This window comes from Rhynchophorus ferrugineus, unplaced genomic scaffold (assembly GCF_030347505.1).
Source record: "Rhynchophorus ferrugineus isolate W39M unplaced genomic scaffold, kcgeb_rfMv2 rfM7, whole genome shotgun sequence".
Taxonomy (NCBI): domain Eukaryota; kingdom Metazoa; phylum Arthropoda; class Insecta; order Coleoptera; family Curculionidae; genus Rhynchophorus; species Rhynchophorus ferrugineus.
This window is the reverse complement of record NW_027472586.1, coordinates 10,685,684-10,711,173: the sequence shown is the minus strand read 5'-3', so window position 1 is coordinate 10,711,173 and position 25,490 is coordinate 10,685,684. Positions and strand designations below refer to the sequence as shown.

At 34.2% G+C, this 25,490-nt stretch overlaps 1 protein-coding gene across 2 annotated transcripts in view; it reads left to right on the top strand.

Annotated features, from left to right (window-relative positions):
* grn (GATA binding protein grain) overlaps positions 1-25,490 on the top strand; it is a 147,371-nt gene that overhangs the window by 34,578 nt on the left and 87,303 nt on the right. For both annotated transcript variants that reach the window (XM_076410589.1, XM_076410588.1), the window contains exon 5: positions 9,359-9,504. In XM_076410589.1, coding sequence (XP_076266704.1) covers positions 9,359-9,504 — 146 coding nt within the window. The remainder of the gene's footprint in view (positions 1-9,358; positions 9,505-25,490) is intronic.

The window sequence follows — 25,490 nt, the reverse complement described above, 5'->3', positions numbered from 1 at the left end:
CCCGAAGAAACAGGCCATTATTTTCTTTGAAGTGCTTCGTGCGCGAACAACTTTTGCTGGATTTGGTTGATCTTGGAACGCCGCTTACTTTCGGGCTCATATGAATATACCAATGATTCGTCACCTGTCACGATTTTATAAACATCTTACGAAGCACCGAGATTAAATTTCTTAAGCATTCCTTTGCACCAATCGACACGAGCCTTTTTTGAGCGATTGTCAAATTGTGTGGAATCCAACGCGAACATAACTTTCGAACAGCTAAGTGTTCATGTAAAATCGCATATATGCTGGTGGAACTAATGCTTACGGATGCCTCAATCTCACAGTAGAGACGACAGCCGATTTTGGACGACCTTCACGTAATTCATCGGATAGCGAACTACGACCACAGTTGAATTCACTAAGCCAATGATACACGGTGGATTTTGATGGAGCTTTATCGCCAAAAGTCAAATTAAGTTGATTGATGCACTCTTATTATGATAATCCAAAAATCGTAAAAATCATCACAGGAAAATGTTCACGATTCAGTTCCATTTTTTTGCCGAGACGAAACTTTCAACTAAACAAAAAATAAACAAATAGCGTCCGTGCGACAAAATGTTCCGGGTAAGTATATCGTCAAAAATGTCAAACTTACAGATGTAATCGTCAGATGGACTCACATGACAACAGTGTTGCCGATTCTCGAAATATAAATAGTGACCCTCGTAAAAGAAAATAATAAGCAATAAACAAAACAAAGTAAATTTGCAGACGTAATGTAACGTGCCTGCGCATAATAAACCAATCATATACTAATTCTTGTTTACTTCTCTGTAGTCTTATTTATAAAGTGATATTTCAGTTAGGATACATTTATTTTCGATTAATTTGTTTGATATCCTCACGTGTGTGATGCTGAAAGCATTAAAACACTTTACACCGTTTTTTTTTGTTCGGTTTTAATTTGTCCTGGTTTTTTTGAAGATGTTTAATGATTAGTTCTGATGAAAATATCACGCATTTATTATCTTGATAATCCGGGTGAATTTTTTGTTTGTTTTTACGCTTAAAGTGAGCTATAAAGTGAAAAGAAAACGGACAAACTTATCATTAAACATCCATTTTTGTTAGTTTTGTTTTATTTGTTGAGTTGGTTTACACCACGAGCTTTTCTTTGTGACCACGCCTACTGAGTTTCGGTGTGCTATGCATACGTACACACACACACACACACATACAATCAGGTGTTGTTTTTTTTCCTAATTTTGTTTGGTTCAAGGATGGAGGAGGCGTTGGGGGCGATCTTGTTTTGTTTTTGTTTTTTCTTTCACCAGCCCGTCCAACTAGACGTTTACGCGGCGGCCAGTAAACCATCTCTGGAGCGGGCAGATATCGGCTAACAGAAGAGTATCCTCGCCGAGGCTCTTGCATATTCATTTCGCGGGTTTCAAGGTACTGTGACGCACATCCTGAATAATTAGTCCGTGATGCAACGCGCTCTGTCGGTCGGTCCGTTTGGTAAGAGAGCGATCCTATGCCGCAAGAATATATCCGCCGCCATTTTCTATTTTCGCGGCGAGGTTAATTAAAAAATTTCGTACGTAACGACGTAAGCGGAGTACGAAATAGCTCCTTTGTTTTCTACTAGTTCGTTTGTTTCGTGGCCTTCTCGATACGCGACCGGCCCCGAATACCAGATCAGAGTGGGCCGATGTTCTGATGTCCGCTGATGGGAAACCGGCCAGAGGAGTGCATCTCGTATAGTAAACTCTGGGGAAATGTTTTTAGGGGCGCTGAAAATGCGAGATTCGATTGGTTGGTTTAAATTGTCATATAGAAATCTGTTGGGAGAATATATTCTTTTGATTGGTCCTACCATTCACGTGACAATCTATCTTTATTATTATACTAATATTTCTTTATTTTTATTATATCTGTATATTCGTATATTCAATCATCAATTTTATGGGATCTACTAGAGTTTTATCTTCTAGTAATATTATACCGAAGGCAAACTTTAAGTCTTTCCCTGTTGAGATTGGCTTTAGTTGTTTGACCCAAAATTATAAATCGTTTTATCTTAAGAATCATTATTGTTTTTTATATATACTTTTTATCTATACGTTTTTATGATGTCTATTTTCCAAATCAATCTTGGTTAAGATTCCTTAAACGAACATGGAGCTTTCAAATATATACATGTAATAATAAGTCATGTTCGTGAATGAAGGGTAATTCTGAAATCCTCACTAAAATGTCTATTTTAGACAGTATGCCTCTTTGATGCAATGGCTTTAAATCCAGGTACACAACACTTTTCAAAATGAGGATGCATTATAATCATTGGTTACATTGGTTACATTGGTAATTCAGTGGTTACATAGCGATAAACATAAACAAGTTGGGAGTTTCTTCCGACTAACCAATAGAGTCACTTGACTTTGAGTCTAATCTGGTTTGTCGCTTGTTTAACATGATGTTTCCAATTTAACCTACCACCGAGATATAGACCGAGGTATTTAGCTGAGTTTGCTTGAGGAATCGGGAATCCGCGAAGTTTTTTTGTCATTTCGCCGAAACGTAAAATTAATATGGATAGATTTGGAGCTGTTAAGCGATATTTTCCAGACTGTAGTCCATTTGATGATCTTGTTGTCCGCTACTTGTAGTTTTTCTATAGCTTTAGACCAAATATACCTTTTATAATGATAACTTTATGGTTGGCAAATATTCCAAGAACTTTTTCTTTTGTTATTGGGATATCAGTAGTGTAGAACAGATACAGGAGTAGTTCCAAGACACTATCCTGTGAAATTCCAGCTGAAAAGTGTCGATAATGCTCTTTCATGCGAGACATATTAATATATTAATATAAATTTTCTTTCGAAGAGACATGATTCCAGCAGGTGACTCCTGAGTGATTCTGAGGCAGCAGTTTGTTCATTTTGTAGATTAATCCCAAATGTCATACCTGGTCAAAAGCTTGTGAGACATTCAGGAATATTGCAGGGCAGTATTTTTTAGTTCGAATGCCCTTTTAACAACATCTGTTACTCTGTGAACTTGCTCGATTGTCCAGTGATTTCGAACTCTAAACTGGAAATGTATTATTTTTATAAGTGGTTTAAAACGTTTTAACGAAAGTTTCTCAAATAATTTTGATATCGCAGGTAAACTTAAACATGATTATTTTTCTTTAACAATTTAACCTAACCAATCTAGTTCTGATTGGTCGAATTTGTATTTTCTCTATGAAAACCGTCTCGAAAGGCCCGGATGGTATGACGCTGAGATGCAAACAACGACACACGAACCGACGAACCCTTGACCTGCACAGCGCATCATTCGATGCGGGCGAAAAAACAATAGAACGTCACCGATCGTCGCTTGTTCGGCGATTTTTTTTGCGGGTTTTTGTCGAGCTCGCTAATTAATATCACGTTGGCCTAGGACGTTCCCACGCGATAACGGCGCCAGAGAGGCTGAGGGCGTACTGGTGGCTACCTGGGGGAATTCTGAGAAGATGCCTGCCTCCTCCGACCGGTAACCGAGATGATAATGGGATCTAGTTGACATTTTTGTGGTTGTTTTATTATTATCTGTTCTCTCTTTCCCTCTCCCACCGGTGGTGTATCCTCGTGGGGATTTATGAATCTATAAAGAGAGTCGAGAGATATATGGCGAGGGTTGTTGGATTAATGGCCTGGTGTATACATAACGAGAATCGTAAAAAAATAGGAAACAAACGACGGTCGTGGAATTTCTGAACACCGATCTGTGGGACGGTGGATCAAGTTACGTAATGGTATGACCATCATGGTCAACGTCGATGATACGGACCCTCCGTCACTTCGTGGAAAGCTCATAATCAAGAAGAAATCGAATCAGGACTCTCAAGTTAATCAACACGCATATATAATATTATATAAATATATGATCAACATATAATTACCAGTTCTAATATTATATATAAAGCGTAATTCATTAATGCACTTATATCAAGCAAAGTACCTCAATTTTTATTAAAACCTTTTAAATAATATGTACCTTCAATATTAATAATATGATTATACTGTGAGTATAATAAGCGAGGTAAGTTATTAATTATTCGGTTCAAAATAAAGATAAAAATCTCACAAACTGATTATAGTGCTGAAGTTAATCAGACTCAGACACTGTATTAAAAATAGATTTATATAGCTTTTTGGAAATATCCTTAAAATGTTTATGTTTTCAACGATAATTTCAAAAGAGTTTCTAAATCGCCAGTATATATATATATATATATATATATATATATATATAATTCTAGCTACCTGGCTAGCTTTTTCTTTCTATATTATCAATTGAAGTTTGTTTTATGGTATTATAACCCTTTGAAAATCAGCCGTGTTCATAGCTCTAACAAGGGTTTTTCTAACAGAAACTGTTTGAGGTTTACACTAAAATTTTACAGATATATTTTTGATTCTAGAGATTAAAATTATTTTTTAATGTCGGTTTTCTACTATGTAATGTTTATATCTTGTACAACTGTCCTATTGTATTGTATATCCTTGTTAGTTACAATTTTTGCATTTGTACAAATATTCCGTAAAAATAAAAGTACTATCCCTCTTTGAACAATTCAAAACACAACTATCAAACTAATTCTAATAGATATTATTTAAAAATATAAAAATATTGGAAAATGTAAAACAAATATTTTCATATCATATCTGTTCGTGATAACGAAAAACAAAAAGCTGACGTAGATTCAGTGCTTTCAAATCATCTTCATAATCCCATTTTCGAACAAAGATTTCTGTGTTTGTGTTGATTTTTGGTTTTGACGTTTCCCTATATAATTTTTTCATTTAATATTATTGAGTTATTTACTATATACAGACGCTAATCAAAATTCTTGTTGTTTATATAGAAGAAAATATCTGCTGGTAAAGTACATCAAACACCTTTAGACACTTATACTGATGCGGCTTTCTGAAATTCCAATTGATAGTTTCAGTTTTAACGATTTAAAAGTGATAGTTTTGACGTCAATAACGAAAAAGTCTTGGAGTGCTAAAACAGTTCGAAGAATTATTGCAAGAAAACTCTCAAACTCTCTAGTAACAGCTTGGATAGCTGAGCATTTGATGAATTAAGCATTTTCAGATGTTTGCATGTAATGGAAAACATCAAAAAGAACGTAAAATAGCTGCAATACGATCTGACAGAAAAGGTAATTTCAAACCGTTTCAACGACACAGTTTCATTGCTTACAAGGCAACAAAGGAGAGCTTTGGGTGGAATATTATGACATCTAACACATGTATTGTAAACATCTTTTCTTAATTCTTTTCTTAATATGCATTGTTCAAAAAATATTCGAACATACTGTTATTCATTGATGATTACTAGCAATAACACCACAAAATATTTGCCGATCATATAATGGCTTCTCCAAAATTCACCCATCAAGATTTTATCGCGAGATTTAATCGATTTGATTCACAGTGGCAACGAAATCGGAACTTTGAAATTCAATACGCGAAAAATAGGAACAAACTTCGCGATAATAAACAAACATCCATCGATAACAGGGTCTGACACGTTCAGTTAGATAAAAACGAAAATCCGACAAATAGATCTGGCATCGTTCGAAATTTATATTCGTCCTTTTATTATTCAGTCTGAACTCTTATTTTATAAATTATTAGACACGCACACGATTTACAAAGAAAAAAAGGTAAAACGTATGAATTATTCAGGTCTGCGTCCCCCCTCGTTCACCAAAAAAATAGTTTATAAGTTCATCCTACAAATAGCACGTATAAGCATCTACACTGATTAAATTGTTAATAATTATTGGATCGGTAAAATGCTAATGGCGAACATTAACTTGCAAATTAGCAGATTTTAGATAAATTTATGGGAAAAGCGTCGATGGTCGAGACCATCAGTTATAACGCGCCCAGAGGCTAAATGTACGAAAACTAATGATAATGGACGTTAACAATATTAAAGAAGAGCCTCCATGCAATAAAGGAAACTGTTTTCAAATAACTAATTTAATAAAAGGGACGCGGTTAACTTAAATATGCTTATAAACCGGCTCAATGTACTGTAAAATTGATTGGTTTTGGTTGTTTGGAGGGGTGGCTTGGATTGCCATAGAGTGCGATCGATTTTCTCGGAGTTTATAACGTTCAATAGAGTAGAAAAAGGGCCAATATTGTGTAAGATAGTTTAATAAGCTATAGTCGCCGTTTTAAATAAATAGCACGTCAATAAAACGGATATTTTATTAAATTATTATACTTTCTTGATATAACCTATAATTTATGATCAGCCACTATGAATAGAACTTAAGAATATAAAATTGGGATAAACACAGTAATAAAAAATATCTATGACCGAATTATTTAATATTATTTTCTATTACAGCCAAATAACTAGAACAATACTAACAGTATTATGCCAGAATGTTAAAGAGTTGCTAGAGTGAAAGTTTTATTTAATTATTTATTATTTTCAGCGCTAAGCTAAAGCTTATAAAAAAATTCTAAATATTTAAATGTAAATCAGCAATCAACAAGTAAAATTCTTCCTAAAAAATAAAAACCCGATAAAAAAATGAGTACATCTCGTGTTTTCCAACCAAGTTCTCCCATGTTGACCAAACTACTGATCTAATGTCTTCGTGGACCTTCTCAGGGCCCTGTTAAATATAAAAATACTTCACGTAAACAAACTACCACCCTCTTATCATTGTCCATATCTCGATCGATCGAAAGCCGAAGCCAAAACCTGGTAAAACCTATTTTCCGGGTCGCTGATCTATCTAATTCATTGAAAATTAGACCAGGTGCTGGGCCATAAGCGATACACGGTCGACATTGTCGTCTTTTAATCCCCCATGAGTTTTTTTGCCTCGACCCATATTTGTACAATCCGCAAAATAAACGGAAAAATCGCACGACATTTATTCCCATTCTGCGTTTAAAGTGGTTTGCGTTTTGGTGGCTTTCAGCGTAAAGAGGATCACGTTCTAATCCGGACGAAGAATGGACCCCGGTCTTGGTTTATTGGAAGATTATCGATATTGGGTAGGGTGTTCATGGGGGAAACTTTATTTTACGTCGTACACCGGGGCCGATTGATTTCAATTAAGTTGTTGATTCAAACTGTTGATCAAAAATCTCGTAAAAACTAGATTTTATTTATCAGGAACCATTTTTAACTCTAAACAGAATAGCTTTTTATATTAATGGAGCAGTGACAAAGTAAAATCCAATATATTTCGATATTTAACCCAGAATATTAAAAAAAATGTTTTTATACATCGAATACATCAGACATACGATATGCAGGGCTCTCATTTTTTTGCATAAACGATTTAATTGGAAATATTGGCGTTTGAGCTGGTTTTTCGTCTAAAATATTCAAGAAACTCTTGGACATTTGATGAATCAACTGGGAACTATTCAAAAGAAAGAAAAACAGTTACCACTCAAATTAATTGCGTTCCAGTCAATAAGAAGACTTTTCTGTGACGTATTGTAACTAGATATGAAAAATGGGTCTACTGTAATAATCTAAAGCATAAAAATAAGGTCATAAAATCTTCGAAATACAGTAACATTTTAAATTTCTAGAAAGTAATCGAAATATTTTAACTTGTATGATCATAATTGTATTAAAGAAACATTAATTCATCATAGCATTCATCATAGCATCAGAGTTTGTAGAAACAAACAAAACAAATCCAGTGTAACTAGTCGAACTAGTCAGCCTCTTGCATAATTTCAACTATGCTGTAAAGAAGAAACTATAGTACCTAGAGAGAAGAAAATTAATATTATTCTTAATATGAGGTCTTATCAACATTTGTATATATTCCCATTAATATCAGTAAAAATTTTCCCAGCTTTGTTGAAATAACATCATAGAAAATTTAAAGCAATTGAAAGTCACAGAACCTTGAACCGATACATTGCAAGAAAAACCTTCCAAAAATGGGGATATTCTTCTCAAAATTGATGAAAGATTTGCGACAGTTTCAGAATACTGAGGACCAACGGATTCAACCCCGAAAGTTGTATAGTAGTTGTAACTGTTGCTGTTGGTTTTTCTTTTCTTTTATCATTAGAAGTAAACGAGGATATTGAGACAGCGGGCAAACATAAAATAATACGATGGTATCTGTGGTGGCGAGTCCAAAACTATTATTTTATGTCGGTTCGTCGAGCGAACATATTTTTTAGGCACGTGCTACCGTTGCATGTTGATTTATTTATGTTTAGTTGATGTTTTTAATGTTATTTTGTTTGAAATCTTCCTCCAAAATAACTACATATATCGTATATCCTGGATATTTTAGTAAAAAGTTATTATTACTCAACAAGTGGGGGCTTTTGATGAAGAAGAACTATAAATTCTAGATTTTCTTATCTGTTTAAAGCCTGGAGAATAACGCAACAAAAGATATTCTTTGAATCTTGAGAGAAGAAACTAATACTACAAGAAATATCACAATAAACCACAGATTTTTCTGGAAAAAGAAAAACGTTCGTCATAGACAAGCATATTAAATATAATAAAGAAAAACGTACAAATAAAAATTGAGAAAAAGGAAAATAACTAACACAATCAACTAAAAAATAACTTAATAATTTAACTAAGAAAGTGTATTTAAGGAATACACAGAGAAGAAACTAATAGAAAAGATATTCATAAAGAAAAATACTGTAAATAATAGAAAAACTAGATAATGCAAAAATTAACTTAAATAAACAAGATAAAGGACAAAACTAGAAGAATAACCAACTACTAAGAAAATATATTCTTTGGGCTCCAAATAATAATAATCCAAGAAAAATTATACAGGAAATAAAAATGAAAAATTAAGATAAAGAGAGAGACGGACAGACACACAGCCAGAAGCAGAAGAATTGGCTAAAAATAAATAACGAGTTGTATCAAGACCCACCGTCATATACGATTTATCACCGAGTCAATTTAGAAGCCAGATAGATAAAATCAGCTCATTATTTGAATCTTTGAGCGGTAGAAAACGTTTAATACGTAGCGTTCCCCAATATTATTATTATTATTGTCATTATTTTCAGAAACATCAAACAGGATCCAGTCGTTTTGTGAATATAAACAAAAAAATAACTGTGCTTACTTTATGACCACCGATTAATTAAATTAAACTGCTCTTGCTCGGTGGAATTCGTGAATTAATCGTGTTATGATCGAGAGGAAGTCGTCGTTCCTTTGTTAATTATCCATAGATATTGTTTCGTAGGCTATTGCATGATCTGTTCCTTTGTTTTGAAGGGGAATGTCGGAGGTACTAATGTTATTTGTTTTATTTGTTTCGTAGAAGGCCGAGAATGTGTAAACTGTGGTGCGACTAGCACGCCGTTATGGAGAAGAGATGGTACCGGTCACTATCTTTGCAACGCATGTGGATTATACTACAAAATGAATGGACAAAACAGGCCCCTCATCAAACCAAAAAGAAGACTGGTGAGTACCTTTTTTTACTGTACTCGTCATAAATCCATTGATAACGGTATGTTTTTCATGAATGAATCTCGATAATCTTATCGGTGTTTATATTCGATTTCGAAATGGTCTCGCAAGTGTGGGTACTCGAAAAAATTGATAGCGTTACGATTTGATTCAAGTGCTACGCGATATCATCGTTACCGCTTGTCTGACAGCTGAACCAGCTCGTTAAACATCACAGGTGTATAACGACATAGGCGTATTATTAACACATTTAATATTTAGCAGTAAATAAGCACCTTTCCGGGCTTTATTGATGTTCCGCGATGATTTATTTATACGGTCTACTACCGTGCCATAGTAGCGGGCCTAAAAATCGATCGGATCTCGCCAATATCAATTGTACGTCCTCAGATAACTCCTCGGCTACGCTACTGATCTTCTGCGGTTGGCCGCGGGACTAACTCCTCTCGTAAATTTTACGATGTCGTCAATAATTTAGACCGAAATCAGATGTTCGACACCTCCATAACCACTGTTATTACCGACCCGTTACGTATTACCGAAAATGCGCCCTCTGTCTTGTAACCGGCTAACTAATTGAGACAGGCCATATCATAAATCGACACCTATTTATGCCTCTCGGTTTTGGGGGCCTGCTCGGTAATCATTTCGCAAACTGTTTGCTCATTATCCATCATTTTTCTTGTTCGTTGTTGTGTGGACGTCTTCGATGACGAGAAACTATAAAAAGACATTCATTCGAACTTGTATAGGATGATTCCAAGATATGAATTCATTATATATCATTTAGAAGTTTAACTGAATGGTTATATAAGAGGAATGATGATTTATAAACAAGTATAAAAGTAGTATAAACAAGTATAACAATAAAAGATGAAAACAAACATTTATATTCATAAAAAAAGTAAATTAAGATACTAATTATCTATAAATAAATTTCTAGAAAATGGATTGAAAGATAAGAACACATAGGAGGCACCTTCAGGAAAATTGCATTAAATAATAATTCTCTATAAATAATTTTCAAAAAAAAATTAAAGAAACGAACATAGAGAAGACACATTCAGGAAAATTACGTTAAATAATAGACTAACATACAAATAAATTGTTAAAAGAAAGATTTGCAAAATAATAATGAAAAACATGACTTAAATAAAAATAGAAATGCACAAACATAAGAATGACTAACAAAACTAACTGAGAATAATGATATATAACAAGAGTATAATACATAAAAGCCCAACAAAAATGTTTGAACAGATATAGAAAGGTGTTCAACAAAAGGTCTCTAGCATCTAAAAGAACAAGTCGCCTGGTTGTCAGACTTATGCAAATTTTTTGCAAGCAATAGTGATAAGAGGTTATAATTCTAACCTATAATAACTATTTTAACTGTAGCTTCTAGATGTACCATAATGTTAAAATAAATTATATTTGATAATATTTTTGTTAATTATTTTATTTAGATTATATTAGAATATATATATATATATATATATATATATATATATATATATATATATATATATATTGTTGAATTGTTGTTTAAAAATTGTTGGGAAACTGAACGTTCTTGAAGACATTAGCTACCAAAATTCCGCAAATAGTTCGAAATCTTAAATAAAATAAACATTTATTAATAATATTTACGAACACAATTTCAACATCAGTTTGCATACAGGTTGCCTACCTCATCTAATTATATGTTAAGATAAACCTCGTATAACAACTATTGTTTCTTCATCCATTTTAATGTGTTTCTTATCAATGAAAGCTTCTCTCTTTCATCCGAGTGACCATAGAAACAGTAGACAATACTACCATCGACACTCAATGAAAAACCATTAATTTTCTCCGTTGGAATCGTGAATGATTAGAGACGGAATCGCATCTTGAAGGTTCGATCTAGGAGCGGTCGAAATATCGAGCACTTTTTCGGTTGTATCTCAGATAACGACAATGCCAACCGGGACCCGGAGGATCATTTATCAATTTTGAAATTGTCCGAAAAGGATGTGTCGTTTTAAAACGAATCTAGTCGGCGGGTCGGTATCGGCGGTCGAGATCGAAGTGACGGTGGGTGTGGTCCCCATTATATTGGTAGCCAGGAGACGGTGTCACTTTTCGATGTGGGCAAAAAAGAATTGTTGTCTTGTCTGTGGACGTTTGTTAATATGGTACGCGATATATATTAGGAGTAAGCCACGGTATTGGAGGTGTTTAATCAACGTTTTTAATGATTTGTTTTGGTTATTTTTTTCTGGTAGAGATAATCGATGTTTGCGTCATCCGAATTTACGATAAAATCTCGCAAATTCATAGTTAATGGTAAACAACTTTATTATCAGTAAATATATGCATTCTCTCTATAATTTATTTTGAATATAGTACTTGATAATAGGGCGTAAATATTCGTTTTTTAACATAGTTCAAATATATCACAAAATATTACATTATTACAATATATACAATACATGTTTTAATTGTGAGCCTCTCACCACATCTTGAACACATGATGGAGTGTAAGAGTATTTAGTGCGAAAATCTTGATATATAGTTACAATAATTAGTTTATTTTTGAAACAATTGAAGACTGTGTAATATTACCCATCGAACAATAGGTTTCTGTTTTTTAATAGTGTCATCGAGATATAATTTAATAGTTAAAAATATAGTTATTTTGTTCAAAAAATATTTTGCAGACATTTTTTCAGGTTATAAATATAACTACGTTTATTTAACAGTAACACTGAATTGGAATCTAGAAAGATGTATGTCACAGACCCTGTTTGTAAGATGGATTTACAAAAGTTGGAGAAATACATAAAAATATTGTATATTTTGTACATTTAATCAATCAGAATAATAAAAACTGATCCAATAAAGTCCGACATCTCACAACCAAAAGCACACCTAAAGGCGACAGGACGGTCCACCTACTGTTGCGATAGTCGCGGGTGTTAATCCTCCTGGGTTTATAGTTTAAAATATAACACAAAGATAATTTTATGGTTATAAAATATAACTTTATTACAAAACATATATTCCACAGTCCAGGAGGTGGACACAAATCGTCGATTAATACAAGAATCAAACGCTCTGATATTTATAACTGAAACGTTGTCTTTATAATACAAAGATATCAATTTTGTACCAGATTTGTTGTGTACAAACTCATAATCAACCAAGTATTGTATTCTCTTGATCTAGTTTCATTTAACATTTTTTGAAAAGTATTTTAAAATATTAAGTTATTTTTTTATTGAATATTTCTATTTTAGCTTGTTATTAAGATCCGACCTAAAACAGTTTAAAATATAACATAATGATAAGTTTTTGATTACAAAATATATATTACAGAGTACAGTAATTTAAATAAGTCTAAGACGTGATGTGAATTTTAAGGGTCACAAATGAAGAAAACGTCGATCAGTACAAGAAACAAACGCTCTAATATTTATAACTGAAACGTTGTCTCTATAATACATACGAAGTTCTCAATTTTGTACAAGATTTGTTGGTTAAAAACTCATAACCAACCAAGTTTATAATCTCTTGGTTTGGCTTCATTTGACTTTTTTTCTCGTAAATAAATTACAACTTATAAAATGGCGCTGTGAATCGAATGAGGATGGATAAAAAAATTCCTATTGACAAATGTTTTAAGTTGTTGAGTTATTTATCCATTGAATATTTCTATTTTAGTTTATTATGAAGATCCGAGCTAAAACAATTTACAATATTAAACAAAGATAATTTAATGATTACGAAATATACATCACAGAGTACAGTAATTTAAATAAATCCAAGAGGTGATGTGAACTTTAAAGGACACAAATGAGAAAACCGTCGATCAATATAAGAAACAAACGCTCTAATATTTATAACTGAAACGTTGTCTCTATAATACATACAAAGATATCAATTTTGTACCAGATTTCTTGGTTAAAAACTCATAACCAACCAAGTATTATATTCTCTTGGTTTGGCTTCATTTGACTTTTTTTCTCGTAAATAAATTACAACTTATAAAATGGAGCTGTGAGTCGAATGAGTGGATAAAAAAATTCCTATTGACAAATGTTTTAAATTGTTGAGTTATTTTTCCATTGAATATTTCTGTTTTAGCTTATTATGAAGATCCGAGCTAAAACAATTTACAATATAAAACAAAGATAATTTAATGATTACAAAATATACATCACAGAGTACAGTAATTTAAATAAATCCAAGAGGTGATGTGGACTTTAAAGGTCATGTATAAAGAAAACGTCTATCAATACAAGAAGTCAATACAAGCTCAAATATTTGTAATTGAAACGTTGTCTCTACAACACATAAGAAGATTTTTGTACGAGATTTTATTACGAGCTAGACCAAGTATTTTATTCTCTTGGTCTAGCTTCATTTAACTTTTTTGTTCTCTAACTAAAATTCTAAAAAACTTATAAAATGGACTGAGTTCATTGCGAATTTAATAGAGATCCTTTTTAAAAAGTATTTTAAATTATTAAGTCTTATATATATCCCAAATTAAAATTAATAAAAATGTATAAGTTCGTGTGGTTTGACTCGCTTCAAACTTCTCTAATTTATTGTGGGTTGTTCAGTAGTCGTATTATTTCCACGTTGCTGCGATTTAGCAATTTTATTTCATGCTTTATTGCCCTTATCTTGGATACCTCAGCAAAATTCACTTGATTTCGAGGTTATCATGTAGATATTTATTACTTACGATGCGATAAGCATTAGTAATTAATCGATCGCATCTTAATTAATTATTATTAATTCATTTAATTAATTATTTTGGCAGCATTAAGCTACTAATTTTTTAGTGCAATATCATACTTGCACCCCATAAGCCCAAATATGCTTTGTAATTACCTGATCATTAAGATACACAAAGGACCTTCAAAGAAGATTCTAACAACTACAAGAAAATTTTGTCTTGGAATGTTAATTTTACTTGAGATTCATTGTTTAATTTCAATTTATTAAAAGAATATAATGACATTAAAGATCTTCTAAATTAAATTACTAATGCATTGAAATGGTAACAATATCTCCGTATTGAATCCAGCTTCACTGACATTGAAATCATCAATTATCCTAATCCGTTTAAATGAAATGAACGACACCGTACGTATTTAGCATAATTGGTTTATTATCGACTAACTTAATTGCGTTTTTATTGGGTGTCTCGTGCATTATAAACCTTCTTGGTGGTATGTGGAAGCAGTAGGCGTTGACCATTATGCGCCGGTATCAACTTACATCGTAGGCGAGATAATAGTTCTCAATTGTTTTTTCACCAAGCAGTTACATGTCGCTGCTCACCGCCGAATTCACTTACCGATCTTTCATCATCGTCGTGCACTTAAAAACCCATTTAGAGAGGGCCACGCGTTTCGATTTCCGTGGCCCCCTCTCGGTAGCAGATTTGGTAGGACGATTAAATGTCGGCCGAAACATCACTATTACTATTATCATCGTCGTCGTCATAAAACGGTAGTGATAAATTTCAATAAAATCATCGCCGGGCTACTTTTTTGTTGTATGGTAATTTACAGTGGGCCATAAATTTCGACTTCAATGCTTTGAATGGCGATCACAGCAAGAACACGGGCCTCAGCTGGGTGTACGGGGCGCTACCACGTAATAACGGGCGTTTCACCGTCACCGGGAGTCCGGGACGACGTATCTCATTATTAGCTGACGTGTTATTTTTTTGTATATTTTAACGTCTCCTTTTACTAACGAGGGTCTATCTGGACTGGACCTACAGCTTATCGTGGGTGAGTGACTAACTTAGAAATCATCCCAGAAGACATCCGGTCTTACCCAGCCTGGTTACTGGCGTGACTGGGATTATTAATCCTTGTCGGATTTTGCACTCTAGCCTGGGACAATCACAAATGCTAAACAATCATAAACATACATTTACGGCCATGCCCCAAGGGGATTAGAACCCGCGACTATCGCAACAGTAGGTGGGCCGTCCTGTCGCTTTTACCACTGCCCCGACCAAGCCAGCTGACGCGTTATTTTATTCAGTTCGTTTGGTCGTGAGATGTCTGACTTTATTGGATCAGTTTTTATTATTCTGACTGATTAAAGGTACGAAATGTACAATATTTTTATGTATTTCTCCAACTTTTGTAGATCCATCTTACAAACAGGGTCTGTGAGATACATCTTTCTAGATTCCAATTCAGTGTTACTGTTAAATAGACGTAATTATATTTATAACCTGAAAAAATGTCTGCAAAATATTTTTTGAACAAAATAACTATATTTTTAACTATTAAGTAATATCTCGATGACACTATTAAAAAACGGAAACCTATTGTTCGGTCGGTAATATTACACAGTCTTCAATTGTTCTAAAAATAAACTAATTATTGTAAAAAGAAAGATTTTCGCACCAAATACTCTTATGCTCCATCATGTGTTCAAGATGTGGTGAGAGGCTCAAAATTAAAACATATACTAATCGAGCGCAGTGTATACCAACAATATATATGTATATATATTTGTAAATGACAATGAATGATGAATTTAAAATGATAATGAAATGGAAAAAATAATCACTGCTTTTTCCCCAAAATATTGTACGTGCAAGTTATTTTTAGCCAACTTTGAAAAAGGAGGAGGTTCTTCGGTTCTATATATATATATATATATATATATATATATATATATATATATATATATATATATATATATATATATGTTAACAGGGTAAGATAGCCAATACATTCTTTAAAGTTTAATATTCAGTTAATCATTTTTCTTCTTCTTTACGTGAGCCTTCCAGGTCAACTTCGTGTCCAATGTCATTCCTAAATATTTTGCTATGTGTGTCGATTTCTCTTATATATAAAACTGATTTAGTCAAAACAATCTTCATTACTTGCTCTTATTGTTAATTTTGTTTACTGACGTTTGAAATTTCGTTGCTGCCTCCTGATGGTCTTCCCTTACAGTTATTGTCACATTATCAGCGGCAAAAGCAGTTATTGTAGTATGTTGCAACTTAGAAATATCACAGGAGTACATCAAGTAAAGGACCTGAATGCTTAACCTTGGAAAATCTGTCTGAATATGTTTTGAGTATGATTTTAATGATTCTGCAAACTGTATGGGTAACGTCTACAAATTTTTTATAACAATCTAGTAATTTAGAATTAATAAGCTATTAGTTTTTTCCTAATTTGCTACTGTTTTAAAATTGCAAAATACTTATTCTACGATAGATACATTGGGCCTAATATCTATGTCACTGTCTTTAATGTGCACGGAATTTCACCTAAAACTTCACTGAACTAAATCAAATGGTTTTACTATATTTAAACTTGTAAAGTCATTATTATCTAGAAGCTGGAGAGGCTCAACATTGATATTCTATTGCTTTACGACCTCAGAGATAAACACCATAATTTCACACTGGTTTCAAGACTTGTTGGTAAAGCAAAAGCTTTTTATATACTGATAGGGTTGAATATCTACCCAATAATCAGTACAGTTCTTTGTACCTCAGGTTGAGTTCTTCAAATTTTTTCTAAGCATGTGAAAATCACTTTCCTCGCACTTTGGAGATGGAGATTTAGTCTAATCAGGTCTCTTACCCATGACGCTTGGTGTATTAATGAAATCACTTAGAAGGTACCGTTCTAGACCACCACATGTGACAATTTATAATAACTCTATAGAGAACCAGAAGCACATCAACCACATAAAATTATTAATGTTTGAGACTCCTTTCTTTAGTCCTTCCTGCGATTGTGCGCCCGTGCATTCGGTCCGTTTCGTTTCTTTCGCGCCGGCACTTCGTCTTCCCGCGTCCAACCCCGACCCGGCTTCGCGAGCTGATAAATTACGGACATCGAAACTACGAGGAACTTTTGCGCGGATACTTTTCACCTTTTGGAGGTTGAAATACGACCCGTGGGCACCGTCTGCGAGCCTCGTGACGTGGCATTTCGGAAAAAATATACGACGAACGCCCAACAATTAATCCTGGTTTCGGTCGGGTTTTTTTTTTCTGGCGAAGGCGACGATTTTTTCCGATGCCGGCGATAGGACGAGGGCCAGATGAAAGTCGCGGACGTCATCGGACGTCGGTACTTTTCATAATCGGCCGGCTGACCCAGTTAGCGCGTTTAATTAACAATTTTCGAACAAGAATTCAGCTGTCGTGTAGTTTGTGCCGGCCCGTCGACGAAAAAGAAACTATTTAGACATTTATTACATCTGACCTAATTTCGGACCAAAAACCAATATCGACGGCGTATAATAATAACAACCGGTGACCATCGAGCTGTCAATCGGGCCGGTGGGATGGGTCACCGTGGTCATCGGAACCCGTCGTGGACGTCGTTTCCGACCAAGATATCGCGTAATCGCCGGCCAGGAGGGTTCGATGGAGGAGAGAGAATCTCGCTAGACCATTCTCGGGCCCGAAGAATTTTGGCCGACGTCGTCTAACGGGACTGATACGTCGATGGACCGAGAGAGCGCAAGAAAAAAAATTGTTTAATTACCTTACGACTGCTTATAAACTGCTCGCCGTTGTAATTAAAATTTCTGATTTTCTCGCAGCGAGAGTAAAAGTAATTTCGTTTTGTAGATCGGAGGTTTTCGGGGTTCTTGTTGTCACCGGTTTCTTAGATAATGCCTTTCGACGGCATTCTTAGGAAGGCATTGTACCCGAACTCTAACGACTGGTTCGTATAAACTATTAATCATATCATAATTTGTTTTTTTTTTGTTTTTCTTGGAGTAACAACACTTTCAATCGATATAAGACCTATTGTTAAAGGCACGTAATGGCATAAATGTTTTTGTTTTATGTAAGACTCTATGAAAATTTCTAAGTTGTAAGTAAGTTTCTAAGTTTAAGTAACTTAAAAACTATGAAACTATGAACCTATAGGTCCTTACTTAGTCTCTATGGTAACAAAGTTCATGTATTACCAATGCTGTTTTTTCCTGTTAATCACTGATTCACACACACACACACACACATTCACATTCACATCACAGTTCACTGAAACAGATTTATGTAGAGGGATGGAAGCTGCGTCCACAGACGGTAGCTCTTTCACAAAAAAAAGTGATTCGACATAACAGGTCAATTAAAAAGTCCTCGACCCGACTGACACATCGATAGCGCTACTAGAATTAAATCCATATGTTTTTTTAGTTAGCCCTAACCCTCAAATGATATGTGTATAAACTTGATAGCTGTCGGATCATTAGTTTGTGAATTATAACATTTTGAGTTAAGCAACTTTTGTTATTATGAAAAAAATTAATAATTTTTGAAAGGAAAAAATACAGTTGAAGCAAAAACTTGGGTTGATACTGAGTTGACGGACATTGCCCCAGGAAAATCAACCATCAAGGATTGGTACGCTAAGTTTAAACGTGGTGAAATGAGCACCGAAGACGGTGAACGCAGTGGACGCCCAAAAGCGGTTGTTATCGAAGAAAACATAAAAAAAATCACAAAATGATTTTGAATGACCCTAAATTGAAATTGAATGAAATAGCAGACACTCTAAAGATATCAACTGAACGCGTACATCATCAAACGTGAGCTCACATTTGACCAAAAAAAAACGACGGGTTGATGATTCGGAGCAGTGTTTGAAGATGATCAAGCGTAATAAACCCGAGTTTTTGCGTAAATATGTGAAAATGGAAGAAACATGGCTCCATCCTTTCACTCCGAAGTCCAATCGATAGTCATCCGACTGGACTGCACACGATGAACCCGCTCCAAAGCGTGGGAAAACGCAACAGTCGGCTAGCAAGTTTGTATCGTCTGTATTTTGGGATGCGCATAGAATAATTTTCATTGACTACCTTGAAAAAGGAAGGAGCATCAACAGCGACTAATACATAGAGTTATTGGACAATTTGAAGGACGAAATCGCCGAAAACGGACGCATTTGAAGAAAAGAAAATGCTGCTTCGCCAAGACAATGTCACTAGTTAGTAAAAACGATGGCAAAAAAACCATGAATTGGGCTTCGAATTGCTTCCTCATCCACCGTATTCTCCAGCTCTGGCTACCAACCACTATTTCCTTTTCTCGGATCTCAAAAGAATGCTCGCTGGGAAGAAATTTTCGTCGAATGAAGAGGTGATCGCCGAAACTGAAGCCTATTTTGAACCAAAGGACAAATCGTACTACAAAAATGGTAGCGAAAAGTTGGAGGGTCGCTGTAATCAGTGTATCACTCTTGAAGGGAATTATGTATATTATATATATTATAATTTCAATTGACCAGTTAGTGAAGAAAAAAACGTTGGGCAATGTAACCTATATTATCAATCAATAGTCCTTTGGAACCTATAACCTGTAACAATAAAAATCCAGGAAAATTGCGAGTAGAAGGAAATCGGGGACGCCTCGTTATCAGAAAACGTGACATAAGGCGTCCATTATACGAGAATGACATATTTATCAACGATTCCCCTCTCCTACCTGTCCTCTGGGTCATTAATCTTTCCCGAAACAGGTGTATGAAAATCGACGTGTGTTCCCCGTCGCAGCTGTTTGAATTTATAAGTGGCAACGAATTAAACGATATTTAAGAAAATACCGTCCAATTATGTGCCGGTTGTTGTCCCGGGCGCTCGTTATTTTGACGAAAAAGAGACGAGAACTAAAATGATTCGGGGACCGTGAATTCGAAAACCACCAGGTCGATGACGTGGTGGACTACACGGTCGCATCCATTGACATTCTGGCGCGGTTCGACCGGCAACGATAGGAAATCGATATGGAAAGCGGCCGTTCCTCAGCCCCGGTAAAAACCGCCGCTGGCTAGACTCATTTAGTCGAGGACGGTTTGGCACAAACAAATGTCCCAAGTGTTTACGCGGTAGTCGGCCGAATCTGCGCTCATTAGCCTATGAAGGGGACCCATTCAGTGTTATGCGTCCAGTTAATTTTCCGAGGAGAAAAACAAACAGAAAAAAAGACGTTCTCGGTCGCTGTTAGTTTATGGTGGTGTCGGGACATGCACGAAGATTTTTAAGATTCTTATTCTATCCGTAGTTATTTATATGTTTAGTTGTATTGTTAATAATTATATATATTGTTATTATATTACTGGTTTCCATTAGTAGTAATTAATATACAAGCAACTGAAAGACTAATTAAACTAAAATTAAGTGTAACGCTTATGTGTTACAACTTACAAGTTCGTATAGTTTAGTTAGCTTCAAACTTCTGATTTCTTGTGCCTTGACCAGTAACTGTATTGCTTCCATGTTGTTGTGATTGAGTAAACTCATTTCACGTATTACAGCGAAATATTGGATAATCTCCTAGACCCATTTGATTTCGAGGTCATCTTTGTTTAAGTAGCAATTAGTATTGGTAATTATTCGAAGAACTTTGTTGTGACAGCGGTGGATAAGGTATAAGTCTAAACAAACTTTATATATTGATACACTGAGACTGATAATTTCTTGGATCTTAGGTTAAAGTAGCATCTTCCAACTAACTTGTACTGTGGATATTTATGTAATTCAAGTTTTCCAGTCCTACACAGCAAGATGTACCAAATGTATTTACGAACATGTTTATAACAATGAATTTACTGACATTTTTCGGTATATTTTAACAAAATATACGTTATTATTATACATATCCAATTAGTTATTTTAAAATGTGGTAAAACTGTAATTATTTAGTAAATTTTTGAATGTAACAGTTTAGTGAACATATTAATTAAACAAAAAAAAATCAAATAACATCATCATCATCATCATCATCAGTCCATAGGTGGCGCTCTTGGAGAGTCGTCCTCTTTCCTTGAGGACATTAACTATTCTTCACCAAATCTCGTAACTGTTGACTATTTCTAAATCGTTTGAAATAAAAGAATTAACAGGATAATGTTTGTATTTTAGCTCTTTGATACGTAACATCTCAGACCATCTATTTGTTCCCTTTGCCTCACTATTTCAGACATAAAGGTCGTTATAAATTATCTTTTTAGGATATTAATATTATACTAAGAAAATTTAGGTTCTCATTTAAAATTTTTGAAAAAAAAAATTAAGTACAAACACCATTTTAGGTAATATGTAATTATTTCTGTTTAAATTCGAAATTTACCAAAAATATTATTTAATTCTACGACTTGAATTATCAAAACTGATGTTTTTTATTAAAGGAAAAGACTAATTGAGGTGGGAAAAGTCTACACCAAACCCTACTGCACGTAACTCCACTCGAAATAACGGTAGCCCGATGCCTGACGCCCCACCACCATAAATATACAACCAACTATAAAAAGGGGTCTATTTTCAGTTATAGATGTCGCCAGTGATAACAACACGCTACTGCGCGGCGTGAACCTCAGTTCACCATTGTCCCCAGGACGAGGAAAAAAAACTATATGAAAGATAGGAATCAGTGATGCAGATAAGGCCGCGGGCGGGGTGACGGGGCACGCGGGGGGAATGGGAGGTACGTCCTCGTCCACAGTAAAACATAAAGGCCTTTTGTGACGCTCTACGCAAATCGATTTAAGTCTCTTTTTACTCCGGCAGTGAAAAGACCGGATATATTTTCGGCTTTCCTCTCTCTAGGCTTAGACCAATTTTTGGTTATTGTACCCGACGAGATGCTATCCCGCGATTACCACACCCACGCGCTGTTCTTTTCTACGTATGACTTATTCTAAATAAGTAAAGTAAGTGTTTCTTGAGCGTTTACAATAAGTATTATAGTGGATTGTACTGGCCCGGTTCATCAAGAGACAACAGTAGATTTCTATATAATTATCTTTTATGGGCACTGTAATTAATTTATTATCTTCGTGTTATTGTATTTTCGCTATAAAATGCGAGACATATACTGTCATATTATTACACTTCTCTGATAAAGGTTCAAGATTGGATCAAAATCTTAATAATGGAACATAAACTAAAACATGTTATAGTCCAGGTCCACGTCTGGTACATGGAAAAGGGAAAGGATGTCACATCATACATGCAAAGTTGCATAGTATAACATCATTAATATCACATATATAAAAAAACTTTGGAAACTGATGGACACTCTATATTTCTTGGGTCTGTAATATGCACGAATGGAAATATTCATTCGAAAGTAATTTTATTGGGAAAATGATTAAATGGGTTTGGTGGGTTACCTCATCACTATGGGTGAGATTTCACTATGATATCAATCACTATGATACTGGATCAATACAAATGGTGAATAAAATTAAAAGGTAATATACTAAAATTATTATTATAATATTTTTGAACCAATTGGATCCATATAATTCGCGAAAAATTGGAAAAAAAGGTTATAGAAGGAAAATAAAAGACAAGAAAGCAGTGCTGAAATCAGTCATTTAAGATACGAACTGTTTTAACATCTAACTTATGTGTTTGATTTAACACATCTGATTTCTTGGCCTTGAAATTTCACATCTTGAAATATTGTTTCGTGGAAAATCTTACCACAAAAAGATTGACAATGACAAGTGGATATATTACCACAATTCCAAGTGCTGGTAGATATAGGTTAGCACAGAATAGTCATCCTTATCTACACCAAACCAATCTACATCAATATACGGTGGAACTAGCAAGGTGTAGTATATTAGGAGCTGTAAAAACTGAATGAAACTGTTACTGAAGGCATCTAGAGATATCAATTGATCAATTTGAATGACGTATACTAGTGAGTAACAGATGCAAAGTTATCCTCAAGATTTACGAAGGATAAACTGTTAATTGCAGTTTCTACTGTACTCAGAGTGAGTACAGCGTCTTCTGGTCGCCCTATCTTCAGGCTTATGAAGTACTGGCTATCAGACGAATCCAAAATGCTGAATAAGTGCACAAATTGATCGATGGTCGGATGGTTCTTAAACCAACGTCGTTCTTTCGACACGATGTCGCCAACCTACCAAAAGTATAAACAAAGTTTTAAAAAATGATGGAACATGTTTTGATTTATATAACAAAGGGGCTGAAAAGTCCCTGGCCTAACACCTAAATGGCGCTGATTCTTTTGTATTCACGATTTTTCAGTTAGTACTAATCTTCGAAAGAAAGCTGTTAAAATATCTTGATATTATACTCGTAAATTTGTGAGTTATTGTGCTAAGAATGACACTAGTTTTGTTATTAACATTGGTTCTAGATGGGAAAAAATATTGTTCTTGCGAAGCAATAACTTGAAAAGTATGAGTTGGTCGGGACATGGTCAAACTGCACAGACGTCGGTTTCGTCCGAATCCGTTCCTGGAAGAACGACTCCGCGCCTCATTGTTATGCATTTTCGGTCTTCTGGTCCGATTTTCAGGGTGGCGTCGCCCGAACGGACGAAGGTGCAGACGACCACGGTGGCTTGCGACAGAGGCAGTGAAAATATTCAGGTTCTCGTCGGTCAACTGAATTATTCTTGTCAAGTGTGTTTGGGCGATTGTAAACCTTCTACGGACCGTGGGTTAGTTAAAATATACTGTCAGAGCCGACCGGGTACCACATATTTACTAACTCGCCAATACTTTTTAACATTTTTACCATGGCTGCACTTCTCTTCTTCGTTTTGCCTCTCCGTTTCTCCTCGGTCTGCTTCTTCGTCTCAACAATTGAATCAATTATTTTATTCCTCCGACTCGCAATCATTCACCGTACCGTATTAACAACCAAGTGACTGATTCCCCGAGGAAAATTGCTCGAAATAACGAAAATATGTTTTCAAAATTGACGATAATGCTGCTGCATGATATTACGACTTCTACAACTCGCCATATGGGTTATTTACGGCTTTAATATAACGTATTAATTATTGCTGATGAATCGGACAGGTTGATTGACAACGGACCGAAATGGAAACGGGATTAGCCTTATTAGTGAGCTTTTTAAATCGACAGCAATCAATAAATATAAAAATTTGCAGAAGAAATACCGCGTTTTTCGTTAATTAAACCTGATATTACGTGTACGACTTAATTTTTACGGATTCGTTCTTTGAACTTAAAGCTATATTTAGAATAGAAGTATTTTCGGAATGCTTGGTGGGTTAGATTCGAGGTTTAACAACAGCATTGGACAAGTATATTACGAGAAGACAAGAAGAATTCCTGGTCCAGGTTTAAAAAAAAATGATCGAGTCCTGGTTCCTTTTTTTTGAGGAAAAAACTTGAAAACCTTTTTTAAAAATTAACAAATAAAAACTAAAATTAGAGGTAATGATTATTTTATAGCTCACAATTAGTAAGAAATGATATTAAGTGAAGTAAATAAACTTTTAGCTCAGCAAGATATCAGTTGTTTAATAGATTTAGAAAAGTTAAGTTATACACCTAATAGTTTAACTAGTTTACTATATAAAATGTTATTGAATTCTTTTGAATATATAAACGTAAAAGCTTACTTAGGATACAATATTTTGTTCTAAATTAAAAAAAAAACACCTAAACTATTCTAAAGAGTTATTAGGTGGAATCCCATTTATATATATATATATATATATATATATATATATATATATATATATATATATATGTATTCTAGCAACCAAACTCCAAAAAATATAGATTTTGTTTCATCATCTGTTTGTCTTTTTAAAAACGAATGAAAAACTCTCGAAAAGCTTTTAAAATGTTACCAGATATTTTCTTATTAGATAGAAGACCAAAATTCGGCTACCCCTAAAATTAAACATTATTTACAAGAGAATATGCGATGGTTAGGCATTGATAATATATCGAATAAAACAAAAAGATTTTATTCTGTTAGATATCTTATATTTTTAGTTAAAATAGCGTTAAATTTGTATTTCAAATATCAAATATTATTCAGTCAATATCATATTAATGATTATTCATTAGGTGGTATCTCACCGATGTTTGTTTTAAGTAACTAATCTGTAAAAACATAAAATAACATAAAAAACAAGATACTATAGATAATTAGTATAATTTGCCGCA